We start from the raw sequence: 16,679 nt of genomic DNA, 5'->3' as shown, positions 1-16,679 counted from the left end.
TGCATGACTATAGCCTGATTTTAGGTCTCTAATATCAAATAATAATGATAATAATAAATTTTAAAAAAGATATATGTATTATTCGAAAATTGATTTATTTTTGATCAGTATCATACTTTTTAATTATTTTTTTATTTAGCATGCTTAGACCCCACTTTGTAGTGGTATGTTGTTTACTCGACTAGTATAGCTTATTATTCTTTTTTTCTTCTATTTTGTAAAATCTTGAATCATGATTGTTTGGAACTTAGGGGAGTGCATTGGATCTTTTAAATATATTCGCAATTATTGGAGCTCTAGTTTTGACTATTTAGACTAGTTTAGTTAGAACATTTTATTTGATTTGAATAATTAATAGTTAGATAGCATATTTTGACTTATAACATTTTGGATAATTATGAGAATGATTTATTTTAGATCATGGTTGAATTAATTTTTAACAATTAAAGAATTATTATGATTGTTTTGAGATTATGATATGATTTGTAGCTATGCATGCATGTATGGTCTGCCATGCAGGTATGCGACGTTTGTTACACTCTGGGTTCGGGGCATGACACTATTATTGATGCTATACCACAAATGCCTGAAATCATAAAGATTGTCTTAAACATTTAATCATACCCAACCTCAAATGTCTATAAAGCCACATGTCCAATTCTAGTTTGTTACATAACTTAATCTACAAAGCATAATAATTTACTAGGTATTCCTTGCCTTACTATCACCTTTCGGGAAGGAAAAATAATCACCACCCAATAAATATCCAATAAAAGAGATTTTTTTAATTTATTTTTACGTATATATCTTTCTAAATATATAAAATTCTATAAATAACCTTGTCAAGTTGATATTTATGTATGTACTCATATAAACACGTACATTCTTATTATTTTTCTTTTTGATACGTGGCTATGCTAATTAATGGTGTTAAGAAATAAACAGTTTAAAATTAAAATAATTAAAATATTCTTAATAAATAGACAAGTAAAATAAAAATTATAAGAGTATTCATATAATTTTATATATTTAAAAAGGTATATATTAAAATAAACTTATTTTTTAATAAAAATTTAGTTTTTTAATAATTAGCTTAGCATTATTATAGATTCCTACTAAGAAAAATTAAAATAATCCCAAATAACCAAGATTGCAAAGCTTAGAGGCCATGCAATAATGACTAACAGTTCCTTTGTAAGTGACAATTAGCATATAGAGTACGGGGTTTTAATTAAAGAGAAAAATATTACTGGACACAATCTTGAAATGTATCTTTTGATTAGACTCTAAATCTTCATTTTATACTTATATTTAATTTCAAATTTTGCATTGCTTGTGTTATTCAATTGTTCTGTTAAATAATTTATTTTTTCATAAATACTAATCCTTTTATCGGTAAGATTTTGAAATCAAAATAGTAAATAATTATTCAATATATTCCACTTATAATATATATATATTAAAATTATTTATTTCTTTATTATATAAAATTATATTTAAATTTTCATTAATCTCCAACACGCGCATCATTCTCGCTAATCCATTAATTGTCCTCTGGATCTTACCCTTTTTTTCATTCCTCGGCGAAACTCTTTACCATTTTTAATAATCTCCTTTCCTTATCTTTCCCCCCTCTCTCCCATGCCATATCAAATTACGACAACGCCCTTTTCCCCCCAGGTCCACTCCACTCCGAGTCCAAGATCTCTCTAACCCAGGAATCCGTCCAGGTCCACTCCGCACCGAGTTAAAAATCTCGTCCCCCCCCCCCCCTCTCTCTCCCTTCTCTCAGTTTCGAGGGGAATTTCAAGATCTTGGTGTTTTCCCATCATACTGTGAGTGATTTGGTCGTTTTAATCTATAAAGTAGAGATCTTTTTTCGTTTCTTTGGTCTTCTGAGGATGGGCTGTAATCTAAGAAAACCCTGTTTGGTTCTTTGTTAATCGGCTTTGGTCGGAATTTTAATGTCTCACTTATTTGCTGTTAGAGTAGATTGGTTGCTACCATCTATAAAGTTGTCATCTTTTCCTGCTTCTTTGGTCTTTGGAGGGCGGGAGGTGATCTTGGACTAGGGGACTTCTCTTTGTTTCCTGCTCTCTTGAGTTATTTTGGATGATTTCAAAACTTTTATGGCGTCTTTCCTATTTTCGATGGATTGATTTCAACAGTCGATAAAACTGGGAACGTTTTGTTTTTGCTTGGTATTTGCAGGATTGGGGGCGATCTGAGTGGACACAACCCAATGGCTGGTGCAGCAGAGGTGGCGCAGTGCAAGAACCAGAGCCTGTCCAATGATGCTGAGAGAAAGGGTTGCTGCGCTGGCAAGGGGCCAGGCTACGCGTCACCCCTGAAAGCGATGTCAGGGCCGAGAGAGACATTACTCTATGTCACTTGCATCTATCATGGTGAAAATTCTATCCTTTTTTTGGTAATTTGGATGATTTTTGTATTTAGGGTTCATAAATTGTTATCCAGGTTTTCTGCTGTTTTTGTTTTTGGAAGGAGATTTGTTGTTTTGCATCTTTTCTTGGCTAGGTATATAGGGAATTTGTGAAATGTGCACGTATTTTCTTTGAGCTTTCGATTTCTTTTTTAATGGATGGGATATTGGTCCCTATTGCTCAAACTGGATGCAATTTGAAAAGGCTTTCCTTTTTAGTTGAATTACAAAGCGGAGGTTCTTTATCTTGGAGGGGCTTAAGGAAACTCATCTATGTTTAGTTCGATGCTTTTTTACCTTGTTCTTTTTGGTGCATGTGCATGAGTGCTTGTATGCGTGCTTCATCTTGGATTGCTCGAAAGTAGCCTATTTGTTTCTATTTATAATCATGAGATTTTGTATAATTGAGATAACAAGCTTTTTGAACCCAATGAACAAATATTTCTAGCTATTGTGGCTTAACTGAAGGGGGAAGGGGGACAAGGTTCTGTGCTGTTTGTATTTCTGACTTGGGGAAGTCAGAAATTTATTTAAAGTCCATATGAAGGAGATCAAGAGATAAACCCAGGAGGAAAAGGAAGACAACTGATATCAGTTGACATCAATGGATATTTCTAACTTTAGATTTTTTGGTGTCTCACCTAGGACCACCATAACAATTGCCACTCCACTAAAATTTGTGCCATAAAATAAAAATAAAAATGTATTTTACCCTTTTGGAAAAGTAAACCTGAGATGTTGTTTTGATTTGGGGCTTGGCATAGCATTTTTAGATTTGTTATGTGGGCAAAGGACCATGGGCTCTTGGTCTTTGGGCTATATGTTTATGTTCATCGGTGTAAAGTTATCTTATGGGAATTTGAGGGGCGCATTGTTTTTGCCTATTGAATCTAGGATATATAGAGGTACTTTGGAAGGAAGCTAAGGATCATATTTTCCAAGGGTCTCTTTTAGGATGTCAAGAAACAAATTTTCTTTTTGAATCTAGAAAACTCAGCTTATAGGAAACTGGGAAGAAAATTAATATCGTGCATTGCATATTTGATCAGTTATATTTTCGCACATCTCAAACTGGATCTTTCATGATTTTGCTTTGGCCCTTATCACTAGAAGCTCTAGAACTTTACAGAAACACTTTCTTTATGTGCTACTGAAATATCTACATATTCATTGGGAAAAATTGACTTTGATTGTACTGTATCAGTTCATTTTCTCTTTCTTAGTTTATGGTTGATTGTCTTAACATATTGCGCATGCAACATGGACCTGTCTAAGGGCTTAGAACATGTTTGTTTTTGTGGAGAACCACCAATGATCTGGACAAGAGAAGGGATTCAAAGAAAATCTATTCCGTTCTTTTTTATTCATAAATTGCCATTACCTTTATAAGACAACTCATATAGAGCATAGTTGCTCTTTAGTATTTTGTTTCTAGAGTTTACTTATATAGGATAATTATTGCGGAACAGGGTTTCTAGGAGTTTACCCTTTTTTTAAAATTCATGCACAATTTGCAGTTTGTTTACAATCTTGTTATAGGTCTATATACTATTTGTTCTTTGTTTTGTCTCAACATCTTGTATATTAATAGCTCTTTTAGGCATCTTTACAATGTTAGTATTATTATCTGTATTCCTTTTAAAACTCATTGAACTTCTATAGAGGATTGTGTTGATCGCTTGCCACATCTATGAATAGTTTTAGAACACTCATATCTTAGTCCACTTTGACAACTATACAATTGATGGTGCTTGTCAAGTCATATACTTTTAGAAACTTTTAATTATTATACTTTATTGTTTTTTTTGTCCAACGTCTATTTGAAAAAGTGTAAAAAAGTGTGTCATAGTGCACGAGGATCTCACCTTGGCGGGGTTTGGGGAAGGTCAGAAATGCACAGCCATATCTCCGCATGTGGAGAGGCTATTTCTGTTTTTCCAACCAATGATGCCCATATCACAATAGAGCAACCTTACTATAATAACCCAGGACCTCACCACAAAAAGTTAGCTGAAAGATATTATTTGGGTTTCTTGGCCCTATATAACTATCTAAGATCTATCCAGTGCATAGTCAATGTGGGACTAAACACACAAGTCTTCACATGCTCCCTCTGTTTAAGCTCTGGTGCCTTTGCTAGGCTAAGGATCCAAATCCATACAAATCTAATCACAACTACTACCAACCTAAGTACGAACACTATGACCAACCTATGGTCAACCCAAATGAGCTTGTGCTACAGTATCCCCTATGCCACATAGGCTATGGATCAAGTCTGCTTTGATGTTATTTGTAACAATCCAAGATTTTATCTAAAAAGGCTAGTCGAAAGATGTTATTGGATTCCTTAGTCCTGTATAAGTACGCAAGATACACCTAGTGTATAGCTGATGTGGGACTAAACACATGCTCGCACAGGTCCTCACACATATTGTTGCATCAAGGCCTGACTCTGTTTGAAAAAGTGTGGATTTTGTTTTTTTAATGGAGGGTGTGGGTGGCTAGAATGGTAGTTCAATTTTTTGCTTCTTAAGTCAATATTTTCTCAAAGTGCTAATTGATTTTTCTACAACTTGGTATAAAGAGACTCAATTATTTTTTAATTTTATGTTAGCAAGAGCACAGTGATACTAGTAACTCTGTCTGAACCATCATTATCTAGTTTCACATGTTGCATGCAGTAATTTGGAAGTATACTCAACTCAACTAAGCCTTGGCCCAAACTAGTTAGCATTGGCTACAGTAATTTGGAAATATCTAACCTCATGATAATTTTTTTTATCATACACAGGAACTGAAATAGAGAAACCTGATTACTTGGCAACAGTGGATGTCGATCCTAGCTCACCGACCTATTCTAAAGTTATCCATAGGCTGCCTGCGGCCCATGTAGGTGATGAGTTGCATCACTTTGGTTGGAATTCCTGCAGCTCCTGCCACAGTGATCCGTCAGCAGTTCGGCGTTTCCTGGTCTTGCCTTCATTGGTGTATGTCCAGTTACTCTGGTGTTCATTGTACATTAGCAAATCATCTTTCTCAGAGAGTTGATAATTTTTATTGTTCCCTTTTCCATCTATTGCAGTTTTGACATCTTTTAAATGCTAGATGTGATATAGGACTTGCTTTAATTCTGAACTACTGCAATTGCTGACCATTGCTTATCTGTTCAAGCTGGGAGGTCAAGTCACTAGAACATGATTTGGAGGTTTTCATATGATGAAATTCTATATCGGATGGCAAAAGTATTTACTCTTAATATTGAGCTTTGCCAATTCAACCAATTCTACTTAAATGTGCAGAAAACTCTGATAAAAGCATGTAGCGGATAAAAGAATACCTGGTCTGTTACCTTAGAAATATGTGGTCTTCTAACTGCTCTAGTGCACTTTACTACAAGGTTATTAAAGATTAGAAATCAAGGCTGGAGAGGAAGAAGAAAATTAATATGTTTGTCCTTTCGTTGAGTTTACCTCAGTTAGAGGATAAGAAAACTAAATGTATTGCTGTCCTCTATTAGTACATCTTGTTTCGAAAAAGAGCAGAAGTTCATATAGGTGGGGAAAAAGGAATGGAGATGTTCTTTTAGTGAATTCACTGTGAATAGAAAGGAAAAAAAAACAATTGTTCTATCTATCCTCATTGAGTACAGCATGTCTTCAATATAAATGAAGTGTTTAATTATATTATGCTGTGTATCACTCAAGGCCTTATGGTGCTGACTTAGTCCTTCATGTGAGTATTTTGCTTTGTGTCCTCATGCTTCAAAGTTTTGTTTTTATTTTCCTTTTCCAATCAGTGATAATATGGCTTAGTTCTCCATTACTATCTGCTATCTTCTTCTTTTTTCTTTCTTTTCTCTTGCATGAAAGGGAGTAGACCCACCACTCACTCCTTTCATTAAGGAAATGAAAGGCTTGGACAGTTACCATTTGTATATCCTAGAAGATTTTCATTCTTGAGATGTTATTGTTCCTCTATTTTTTCCAGGTCAAGCCGCATATATGTTGTTGACACTGCAACAAATCCGAGAGCTCCAGCTTTTCATAAGGTGGTTGAGCCGACGGATATTGAGCAAAAAACTGGATTAGCATATCCTCACACTTCCCATTGCCTTGCATCTGGTGAAATAATGCTGTCTTGCCTTGGAGACAAAGATGGAAATGCAGAAGGGAGTGGCTTCCTGCTCCTAGACTCGCATTTCAATGTCAAAGGAAGGTGCTACTCTTTCGAATCTCAGATGTAGCTAAATATTATAAATGAAACTAGCATGTTGGATTCTTGCTTTACAACATCATTTTTCTGTAAGACTTAACTAACTTAATACGTTATTAGAAGCAAAATAGATCAATGAGATCTTTGCATATGAATAGTGCAGCAAGATTGTGATGCTCTTTACCCTTTTCTATTCCCTACTAGAAAATTCATGAGTTAGTGTCTTCAAAATGGTATCAAGTTGTTATTCAAGTCTATACTTCACTGTGCATGTTATCTATTTTGCATTACATGTGAAGCTTTCTCTATCTATCTTTGTTTTCCAGCGTGATAGATGATGGTTATTATCCTTTTTATATTTGTCCATTAATTCCATTTCCTTTGAAGTTTACTCCTACATGATCAATTCTCCATTTCAAAAGGGCAACCTTAGATGTTCTTATTCTCTTTTATGTGATGTTTTAAAACCAAAGGCTTACATACAGCGCATATAACTCTAAGAAGAATTTCCATCCATGTCATGATTTACATCTTGGGAATTTGATTCAGGTAAAATTGCATGGAAAACTATAATGTTTAATTTTGCACTTAATGTGCACTATCTGGCTTGCCATTTCTAAGACTTAACAGATTCTAGTAAATTTGGAATGCCAAGAAGGGGATCTGTATAACTTTAATTTAAACAATCAACGAGCAACAGGTTTATGATCTTCACCGATACTGTATAAAGTTCAAAATTAGCGTTAAAATAAACTTAAACTAATAACATTCTAAAGAATAAAAAAAACACTAGATAACTCAATTAGGTACTTCTTGGATCCAAAAGTGGCTATCTCCAACTTGTGTAGAGTCCTTGAAAATCCCTATTATGCAATGTATCTTCTAGTTGGTGCTTGATTAAATTTATAGTTGAAATTCAAAACTGATTTGAAGCTCTGTTCCATTTTTCTTGAGAAACATGGTCGGAGTGCCACCACCCAGGTCTGAAACCAGGACTTCTCTCAAGTAGGAGAGGAGTGCCAACCAGGTGTTCAGGTAAACTTTATTCAATGTAGCAAGTAATCATGCAGGAAATTACAGACTTAGTTGCCACCATGCAAACTTCAGCATTAATACAAGTAAAATAATGAAACTGCTTTTTTCTTTGGTTTGAAGGATTGTTTTACAATGCATGATGTGGTTATTATAGAACATCTTATATACTTTAGTTTCATTAGCTGCATCATTGGGTCTTTGCCATTTCTTGAAAACCCTTCGGGTTAGACTTGGCCATTGTGCCCTAGACTTCATGACTTTAATGACTTGAATGCTCTATGATAAGTTTTGACGCTTAACTTTCGATTATACCTCTAATCATGACTAAGAATATGCATGCCATGAAGTTTTATGAGCCTCAATGATTGCTAAAATTTTTTAAGGAATTAAAATGTTCTAGGATTTTTTTCTTCTTCTTACAAGTTAGAAATTTCTCATTACTCACATCCTTCATTGTGGATCTAATATCAAAGAACTTGATAAACATGAGTTTTGTTTTGTTTTTAAATCTTTTCCCCTATGGGGAAGGGGGGTTGCTATGGTGGGTCTTAAAATGCTTTTGATGCTTGGCTCATGTTGAGTTTATTCCAGCTCAACTATGAAGGTTAGCAGAAACTGAATTGAAGTTTCTTGAAGCAGTATTACTTTGGGTTTATGCTGTATTAAGCAAGTCCTAGATACATGAGAATCAGGTTTTAGAAGCTTCTCAGTGCCTTTATAGATTAGTGTTTGCAAAGTGGCATATAATATAGTGGTGGTTCATTACTTTTGGAGGACCTCAAAGAAGTATTATCTTCACTTATTTCCTAACTTTAGTCTATAATCGCCTCCCATTTCTCCAGTCTTCTCCTTTTTTTTTTTTTTGGTAAAAGCGGTTACTTATTTCATATAGCTCTAATGTGAGTACATCCTGTCAGATCACAGGATAGTAAAAAATATAAAGGAGGAGGAACATCTGATACAGACATCCACAGAAAATCTCCAAAATGCCGGACGACAAAGGAGGTGACCCAGTCCGCTGCCCGGTTCGCCTCCCTGAACACGTGTGCTGCCTGAAAGTCACCATAGAAGATTTGAGAATGTTGAGATTGATGCATGGTAAATGTAGGAGGGTGCTACTAATTAAGAACAAAATAATGGAGAAGTATTGAGCTGATAGGGGCTTATGCGTCGGAGATTGGAGGAGTTGCTCAAATCTGTGTCAAAGGGTCTAGATAGAGGATCACAAGTTAGCTAACATGGACAAAAGTTATGGAAAAGATTTTGGGAAAGCTTATGTATTATGAATGATTGGTAGTTAAGAATTTATAGAGATGAAACCAAATATTTGGAATAAGACTTGGTAGTTATGGTTTTCATCATATCAGCATATTATATGGAATGCGGATTGTACTAAAATACAGGTCCCTTTAGTGTTTTGGTTTATATGCATAAAGCAACAATTATTGTGCTAATATTGCTGATCTAGGGAGAGAAGTTAGGTGCCATGGATAAAAATATACATACACTGGAGTAGAGGATGGAAAATCTCTCCCAAGATACAAATGACTTGCATATGATGATGGTAGAGAAATTAGAACAACTCTTTTACTATTTTCATAAATCAAGCACCATACATTTACAGGAAGATTCTCCATTATCATATGCTTCAGCAACAAATTCCTCAACAATGAGGATTCCCTGCAGTTACTGTAAGATGAAAGTAATGCCTTGTTATTCTATCAAAGCAAGTGAGAAATATCCAATTGTTCCTTTTCTACTATCATTTGGTTTACCTTTTCTCATCCACTATCTTAATTAGTTCGGAAGCAAAAAGAGATAAAATCCATCTTCATCTCCATTTCTTTGTTCAAAATTCCAATAGTTGATAGATTGAGGAGATAAGGTTGTGTTTATGGATGTAATTAGAAATGCATTAAGTTAGAAAAATTTAGTACATTCAAGTCTAAGTTTAGAAAATGAAAAAGAATGACAAGCTGAATTGTTTCCTCATTTGTAAATTTTAGTCTGCTGCATTTTATGGTGAGCAATATCCACATTCTCTACCCTTTATCATCATTTGCTCATTGTGAAATGGTGGTTTGAATTACAGATCTTAGTCATTGAAGAACTAGGAGGCTCAACTGAAAGAAGAGTTTTAGGGAATTCATGTATAGGGATTCATTTTTTTGAAGCCTGTAGTTGACATTTACAATGCACTGACTAGTATCTAAAAGATAGGAAAGTTGTCAGGACAATGAGAAGGAATTATGGGACAATAATGTAGCTATTAAATGAATTTCTTCGGAGCATGATGGTTTTTACAGCAAGCAACCAGGAAGGACAAAACTAAAAAAGTTAGAGAAAACACGTAAAATTGATGTAATTTTTTAGGAGACATTAGGAGCACATTTATTCTTGATATGGAGAAAATACTTTTACAAAAATACTAAATGAGTTTAATGTCTAAGGATAATTCTATGTCGAAAAAATTCTTGCTGAAGAGTGTCTCGATGGAGATTGCTCCGATTACTTATATCAAAGTAACCCAAGGTTCTAATCTGCCCTTTATACCCTTTAAGATATCATATTAATATCATCCTTCTTTTTGACAATGAGATGGCTCTGAAATTCCTCCACTGTGCATTTCTTTAAAAATGATAGTTGGGAAAACACAGAAATATAAATCTCTCTCTCTCTCTCTCTCTCTCTCTCTCTCTCTCTCTCTCTCTCTTTCTCTGTGTGTCTGTGTCCGAATCTGCGTGCTCCTTTGTGTGCGCCTGTGCATATACTGTATGCGTATTCCCTCTGACCTATTCATAAAGTGCATTATTTTTTTGGGTTTTTTTGCATGAATACCCTCCTAAATATCGAATTTTGCATGAATATCCTTCCTAAATTGATATTTGCATGTATACTCTCATAAAACACTTATATTTCTATTCTACCCTTTTTTATCCTTATTTTTGCATATGTACCCACGCCATCTAATGCCGTTAAAAAATTAACAGTTTCAAATTAAAATGACTAAAATATCTTTAATGGGTAGATGTGCAAAAAAAAATATTTATAAAGCGATCGTGATGGAAGATAAAAAAGTAATTTCAAAATTCTATTTTATTTTTAATTAAAATAAATATGGTTTTTATTAATAGTGGTGTTAGAAGAACCGTCATATATAGGGGCATTTGTGCAAAAGTAGTGTTTTATGAGGATACAAAAATAAATATAAATTTTTAAAGGGTATTCACGCAAATTTGAATTTTTAGAAGGGTATTCATGCAAAAAACCCTTTTTTGTTTTTTGCTTTTCAACATGTATTAAAGCTTTTTGAAATAATGATCTATATTATAATAATTGGAAAAACTTGAAGGTAGTAACAAATCATCATCATCATTTTTTCTGAGGGAATATTATCATCATGATGAAGTTTTAAGGTGTTGACAGAAGCCTGCCTTTTACTCGAGTTTATTGTCATTTCAGTGAATTCATTTGATTCAAATATTTAGCTTCCCATATGGTTTGATCTGACTATATTTTGTTAGCACTCAGGTGGGAAAAGCCAGGTCACAGCCCACAGTTTGGCTATGATTTCTGGTACCAGCCTCGACACAAGACCATGATTAGTACATCATGGGGGGCTCCTGCAGCTTTTTCGAAGGGCTTTAATCCTGGGCATGTTAAAGATGGATTATATGGAAGACACCTCTTTGTATACAGTTGGCCTGGTGGTGAATTAAAACAGACATTGGACCTAGGCAACGCAGGGCTTTTACCTCTAGAAGTCAGTGTCAAGTTATTTTTCATTCAAGGTCAGGACCTATCCCTATATAAGCACCTTTTAAAAGTCATTTCTATTTTCTGCAGATAAGATTTCTCCATGACCCTTCTAAGGACACTGGCTTTGTTGGCTGTGCTTTGAGCGGCAGCATGGTGAGATTTTTCAAGACCGTAGATGGAACCTGGAATCATGAGGTCTGTCTATGCTCTTTGATTTTCTTGCCTTCTTTTCTAACCAACTGGAGATTAATGTTGCCTGGATTCTGATTTAACACAACATACCCATGCTGATATTATTCGACGCATGTATGGGTATGCCTCTTAATTATGTGTGCAAAGGAAAAAAGTTTAATGGTTCTGACTCTTGGATATGCACCCGTGCCCAAAACTTGTAATTGAGTCCATGTGCAATGTTCGAATTAACATCAATCAACTTTCAGTATTTCATGTTAGTCACTTTTGTCAGATATTTTAAATCCTTTCCTTCCTGAATTTGCTGTTACAGGTGGTGATATCGGTGCCATCACTGAAGGTAAAAAACTGGATTCTCCCTGAAATGCCAGGACTGATAACCGACTTCCTCATCTCGCTAGATGATCGCTTCCTCTACTTTGTTAATTGGCTACATGGGGATATTAGACAGTACAACATTGAAGATCCTACAAAGCCTGTGTTGAGTGGCCAAGTATGGGTGGGAGGACTCCTCCAAAAGGGGAGCGATGTAGTCTATGTGACAGAGGATGGGAAAGAGTTGCAGTTTGATGTACCTTCTATCAAGGTGCGATTCATGCATCCTTTAGTATCGCATCTCATTCCCTTGTTTTAATGCTATATTCAACCACTAGAGCTATAGTATATACTATTTTTTTTCCTGTAACACCATGCTTGATTTGAAACTGAAGTATATCCAAACTTTTGATTGTGTTCTAAAATGACATCTTTCCTATGATTAAAAAATGTGGAGTTTCACCATCAAATATATCGAGACGTTTTTTGGATGGCCCGCAGAAGGGTCGGAGGAGGGGGAGAGGGCAAATAGGGAAGTAAATGAATTTTTTGAAAATTCTGGCTCCGTGGTTACTTTATACTGTTGTTTATTTTGATTTTATCAAAATGATGCAAAAAAAAAAGTATTCATCTGTTATTAGTTTAAATGAGAACCATTTTAAAATCTGACACAAACTTCAATATTTCATTTGATGAGTTATTACTACAGACAGATAAAAAGATTGTAAGCTGAGTACCAGAAAAAAGATTATAAAATTGAAAGTTGTGTATTTTGTACAATATTCAACTCGGTCATGCGGAAATGTGTTCACAAACTTTATTTGAAAACATAAATATCATGACTTCCAAGTACACTGAAACAAGCCTAGGAGGCTTGTAGGAATAATACAAGCACTTCCCATAATGATTGCATATTTGTATGATCAATTAACTTAACCAAAATTCGCTTTTATCAGGGAAATCGACTCAGAGGAGGGCCTCAAATGATCCAGTTGAGCTTGGATGGGAAAAGACTGTACGTGACCAACTCCCTCTTTAGCGCGTGGGACCGTCAGTTCTATGGTCAGGATCTTGTGAAGAAGGGCTCTCATATGTTACAAATTGATGTGGACACAGAGCGAGGTGGGCTGACGGTGAATCCGAACTTCTTCGTTGATTTCGGGGCTGAACCTGATGGCCCTTCACTGGCTCATGAGATGAGGTATCCTGGTGGGGATTGCACTTCTGATATATGGATATAAATATGTACAGCTTCTCTAGAGTAGAATGGAATGCAAAAATAAATTCATGACAATTGGGCTGGGGGCGTTGTACTGCAAAGACTTCCATTGACTTCTAGTGAGTCCAGAGAGAGTGATGTTGAATAAATCCTATGACCATCTTCATGATTATTGTGAAAAAAAAAGCAGTTGCATGCAATCTTTTGGATTTCTATGTATTGTTAAACCTGCCAAGTAAATCTGTTCATTGGTTGGCAGCGTGAGAATCAATATATACTACGTATGGTTTCTGGGTTGGATAATGTTAGTAATTGATCATCTGAACTTGTTAGATACAAAGGCCCCGTTACTCTATTATCTTCTAGCACTTTATGCATGCTCTCTCTTAGCTCGAAAAACATCACTGTTAATAGCCTCTTTTTTTCTCGGAAAACATGCTCTTTTTCATTCATCATCATCATCAAAATCATGCCTTATCATCAATTATCATTAAAATCTGTAATAATTCGAACAGCGTTGCAATCAAAGGAAACTAAAAATAGAGAGCAAAGTAAAGAGAGAAAAAACAAACAAAAACCTATGATCACCATTGTTTTTTCATTACAATCCTCATCATAAAAATCAAAAAGCATTCAAACCAGCTCAATGATTAAAGAAAGCCAAAAATAAATGGCAAACTTATAGTTAGCAAAACCCAAGAAGAAACATGGCTGATGTCCTTCATTGCTCCCCATCTTGGCTTGATGTTGCTTTTGTTGCCTTCACGCCACACTCACCTTATTCCTAGTACCTGTAGTGATGAGGCTTGCAGGGGCCCTCAATTGGAGCACTGATGTACTCAGCTGGCATATAGTTATGCTGGATAAGCTTAAAAGGTGATGAAATTCTAATGAGGACTTCTAAATGTCTACGGCCATTCTCGGAGCAGAATTTAAAGATGATGGGCAATGGAATCTGCAGGAATTATTAGCATAAAATGTCTGGAATATTTACCTATAGGAAAGCTTTCTTTTCATTGACCACTTTAGTTACTCGAACCCACCTAGTACAACACATTCTACAATATGGAAAGTACCATTCAAATTTTTTACCATGAAATTAAATATCTTGTATACATCTGTTCTATAAGATTAAGCCACAAACCCTAATTGAACCTGAACATAATATTCAAAATTGGCTGATTTATATAAATGCAAAATCCTTAAGTGTGAGGCAGTTAGTATCAAATTTTCTCCATAAATCTGTAAGCATGACTAGAAAGCATGAACATTACAAGACCTTGCTAAGGGAAACAAATTATAAGGCCTCTATACTAAAAATCTTCCAGGATTCATAGGTTGGGTCAATACAACCAGCAAAATCTTATGATTAAAGGTTGGGTTAGGCCTATATTTATAAATGCCCTGGAGTGGCTTTAGAGTGGCCCAACCCGAATCCCATAGGGAGAAAAAGACCTACATTCATAAAATACAGAAAATACCATTCAAATTTTTTGCCATTAAACTAAAAATTTTGTACCCATCAATTTTATAAGATTAAGCCACAAACCCTAATCGAACCTGAACATAAACATTCAAACTTGGCTGATTTATATAAATGCAAAACCCTTGAGGATGAGGTAGTCATGATCAAATTTTCTCCATAAATCTATTAGCATGACCAGGAAGCATGATTCGTAAGTGCTTGAAGATAATCCTTGTTCGTCGAAAGTAGGGATGATCAGGCCGACAGTGACACTGGCCTTGGATTTTTATGTGGATACATGTGAATACAATGATCCCAGAGTTGGTCTAAGGAAAGACCCAGCGATCCCTGTGGCTTGATGGAAATGCGTTAATTAGTCTTTGGTTGCATTGATCAAATCGAAGTCTCACCAACCCAAGTTTCTTTTCCTCCTTTTTCTTCTAAAGACATTCTGAGACTTACCATCACTCCATTAACTGGTACACCTCTAGAATTTCTTTTCCCACAAAAATGAAGTAAGAAAAGAAGCACTCTGTAGTATTCATATAGTTTCCATAAGTGCGTGCTTGGGCCTATCATCTAGTTTCCATAAGTTAATCTCATTACCAAAACATGGTTGACTGATAATAGAATAAATGGAAGTAAAACTAAACTACTCTACTAGGTAGCAGCATCATGATGCTACTCATCATTGTATGGAACTCATTTTGAACTGAGATGACTGCAATGAGTGATACTTGTCCTTGAAATTTTACGATGACAACTATTAATTTGTTTTGAAAATTTTGACAACATGTGTTAACAATTGAAGCAATGCCATGTCGAGACGACATCACTTGCTTACGGTAGCATCCTCAACCCATGGTACCTGGATCCGGGTATTGTTTCAAGCTTAGATATCTTGATATTGATGAGGAAATTACGATCTAAATGAAAGGCTGCAATCATATAATGCCAGTAAGAGGCAAAGGAAGAAAAGATATAACTAGGAACGATCACAGAGCCTGCAATCAAGGACTTTGTGATGCCACAAATTACCTCTTGGATGGAATGTGAGTAGTCCGAATCGGCATGTGGTTGGAGGCTCCGAACTGAATATGCCCATGGCCAACCCTTTCGGTGCATCATTTTCTTTGCATCTCCCTGCCATCCATTGTATAATATCCCATGTATTCAAGATCTACCATGGGTGCAGACAGGCACTTTTGAAGGCATTCTAATTTATGGATTGCAATTTTAATGATGCCCTGTTATATATATCATACACGCCAAATTTTGCCACTAATGCTTGTTTGATTTATATATGCTTGTCGGATGGAACTAGGGCTAAAATTAGATCGGATACCAACATATCAAAATCCATATTTGTTTTGTTTGACGGAAACAGCTATGAATGTTAGTCAGAAGCCAAAATTTATATCTCTATTTATTTTAAATATATATGGATACAAATTGGATACCGAGAGTATGGATATAAATACAAATGCAAATCGGATAATTAAACTTTATGGCCACAGAATCAAAGATATTACTAAGTGGGTAATAAATTAAGTTAATAGCATGTCAACGCGGTTATTTATTTTTCTTAAAAGTTCATGAGTGCTATATAAAGTTAAATAGAGTTATAAATGAAGTCGAATATTCGGATACGTATCGGATAGTTATCTATTGATATCCAGATCCATATTTTTTTGACCGATATGGATACGGATATGGATATTAGTCAATTATTCAAATTTCTATCTATATCCAGATAGATTTGAATATGAAAACAGATCCAGATGGATCTTATCTGACCTACTTTCATCCCTAAATGGAACCACAGTAAAAAAATAAAAAATAAAATAAAATAAAATAAAATAAATAAAAGGTCCGCCGAGAGTTGAATCAGCTGTATGAATAGTTTTTGGTGTTTGCTGGACCATCTTAGTTACAAGTAACTAAAATTACATGTTGTAGTAGTTACAGTAACTCCAGTGAGACTGCAAACCCCGAGTGTTGGACAAAAAGCACATGGATCCTGGGACATAAGAGCTAGCAAG

General features: G+C 35.1%; 1 protein-coding gene across 4 annotated transcripts; it reads left to right on the top strand.

Annotated features, from left to right (window-relative positions):
• Positions 1–1,711: 1,711 nt before the first annotated feature.
• Positions 1,712–13,475, top strand: LOC103709404 (selenium-binding protein 1-like). 4 transcript variants are annotated; one of them, XM_008794714.6, is made up of 8 exons: positions 1,712–1,835; positions 2,212–2,405; positions 5,232–5,427; positions 6,428–6,655; positions 11,219–11,450; positions 11,534–11,641; positions 11,952–12,224; positions 12,910–13,475. In XM_008794714.6, exons 2-8 carry the CDS (start codon positions 2,243–2,245, stop codon positions 13,192–13,194), a joined length of 1,485 nt encoding a protein of 494 aa, XP_008792936.2. In that variant the 5' UTR covers positions 1,712–1,835; positions 2,212–2,242; the 3' UTR covers positions 13,195–13,475. The 4 variants fall into 4 exon arrangements, with proteins under 4 accessions (XP_008792936.2, XP_088564851.1, XP_088564852.1 ...); XM_088708725.2 differs by lacking the exon at positions 1,712–1,835 and adding an exon at positions 1,850–1,952; XM_088708726.1 differs by lacking the exon at positions 1,712–1,835 and adding an exon at positions 1,921–2,102.
• Positions 13,476–16,679: the final 3,204 nt, after the last annotated feature.

Source organism: Phoenix dactylifera, chromosome 12 (assembly GCF_051530095.1).
Source record: "Phoenix dactylifera cultivar Ajwa chromosome 12, Ajwa_hap1_PhDact_Kaust_v1.1, whole genome shotgun sequence".
NCBI classification, from domain to species: Eukaryota; Viridiplantae; Streptophyta; class Magnoliopsida; order Arecales; family Arecaceae; genus Phoenix; species Phoenix dactylifera.
The sequence above is the reverse complement of the archived record's forward strand: the minus strand, read 5'-3'. Positions and strand labels throughout refer to the sequence as shown.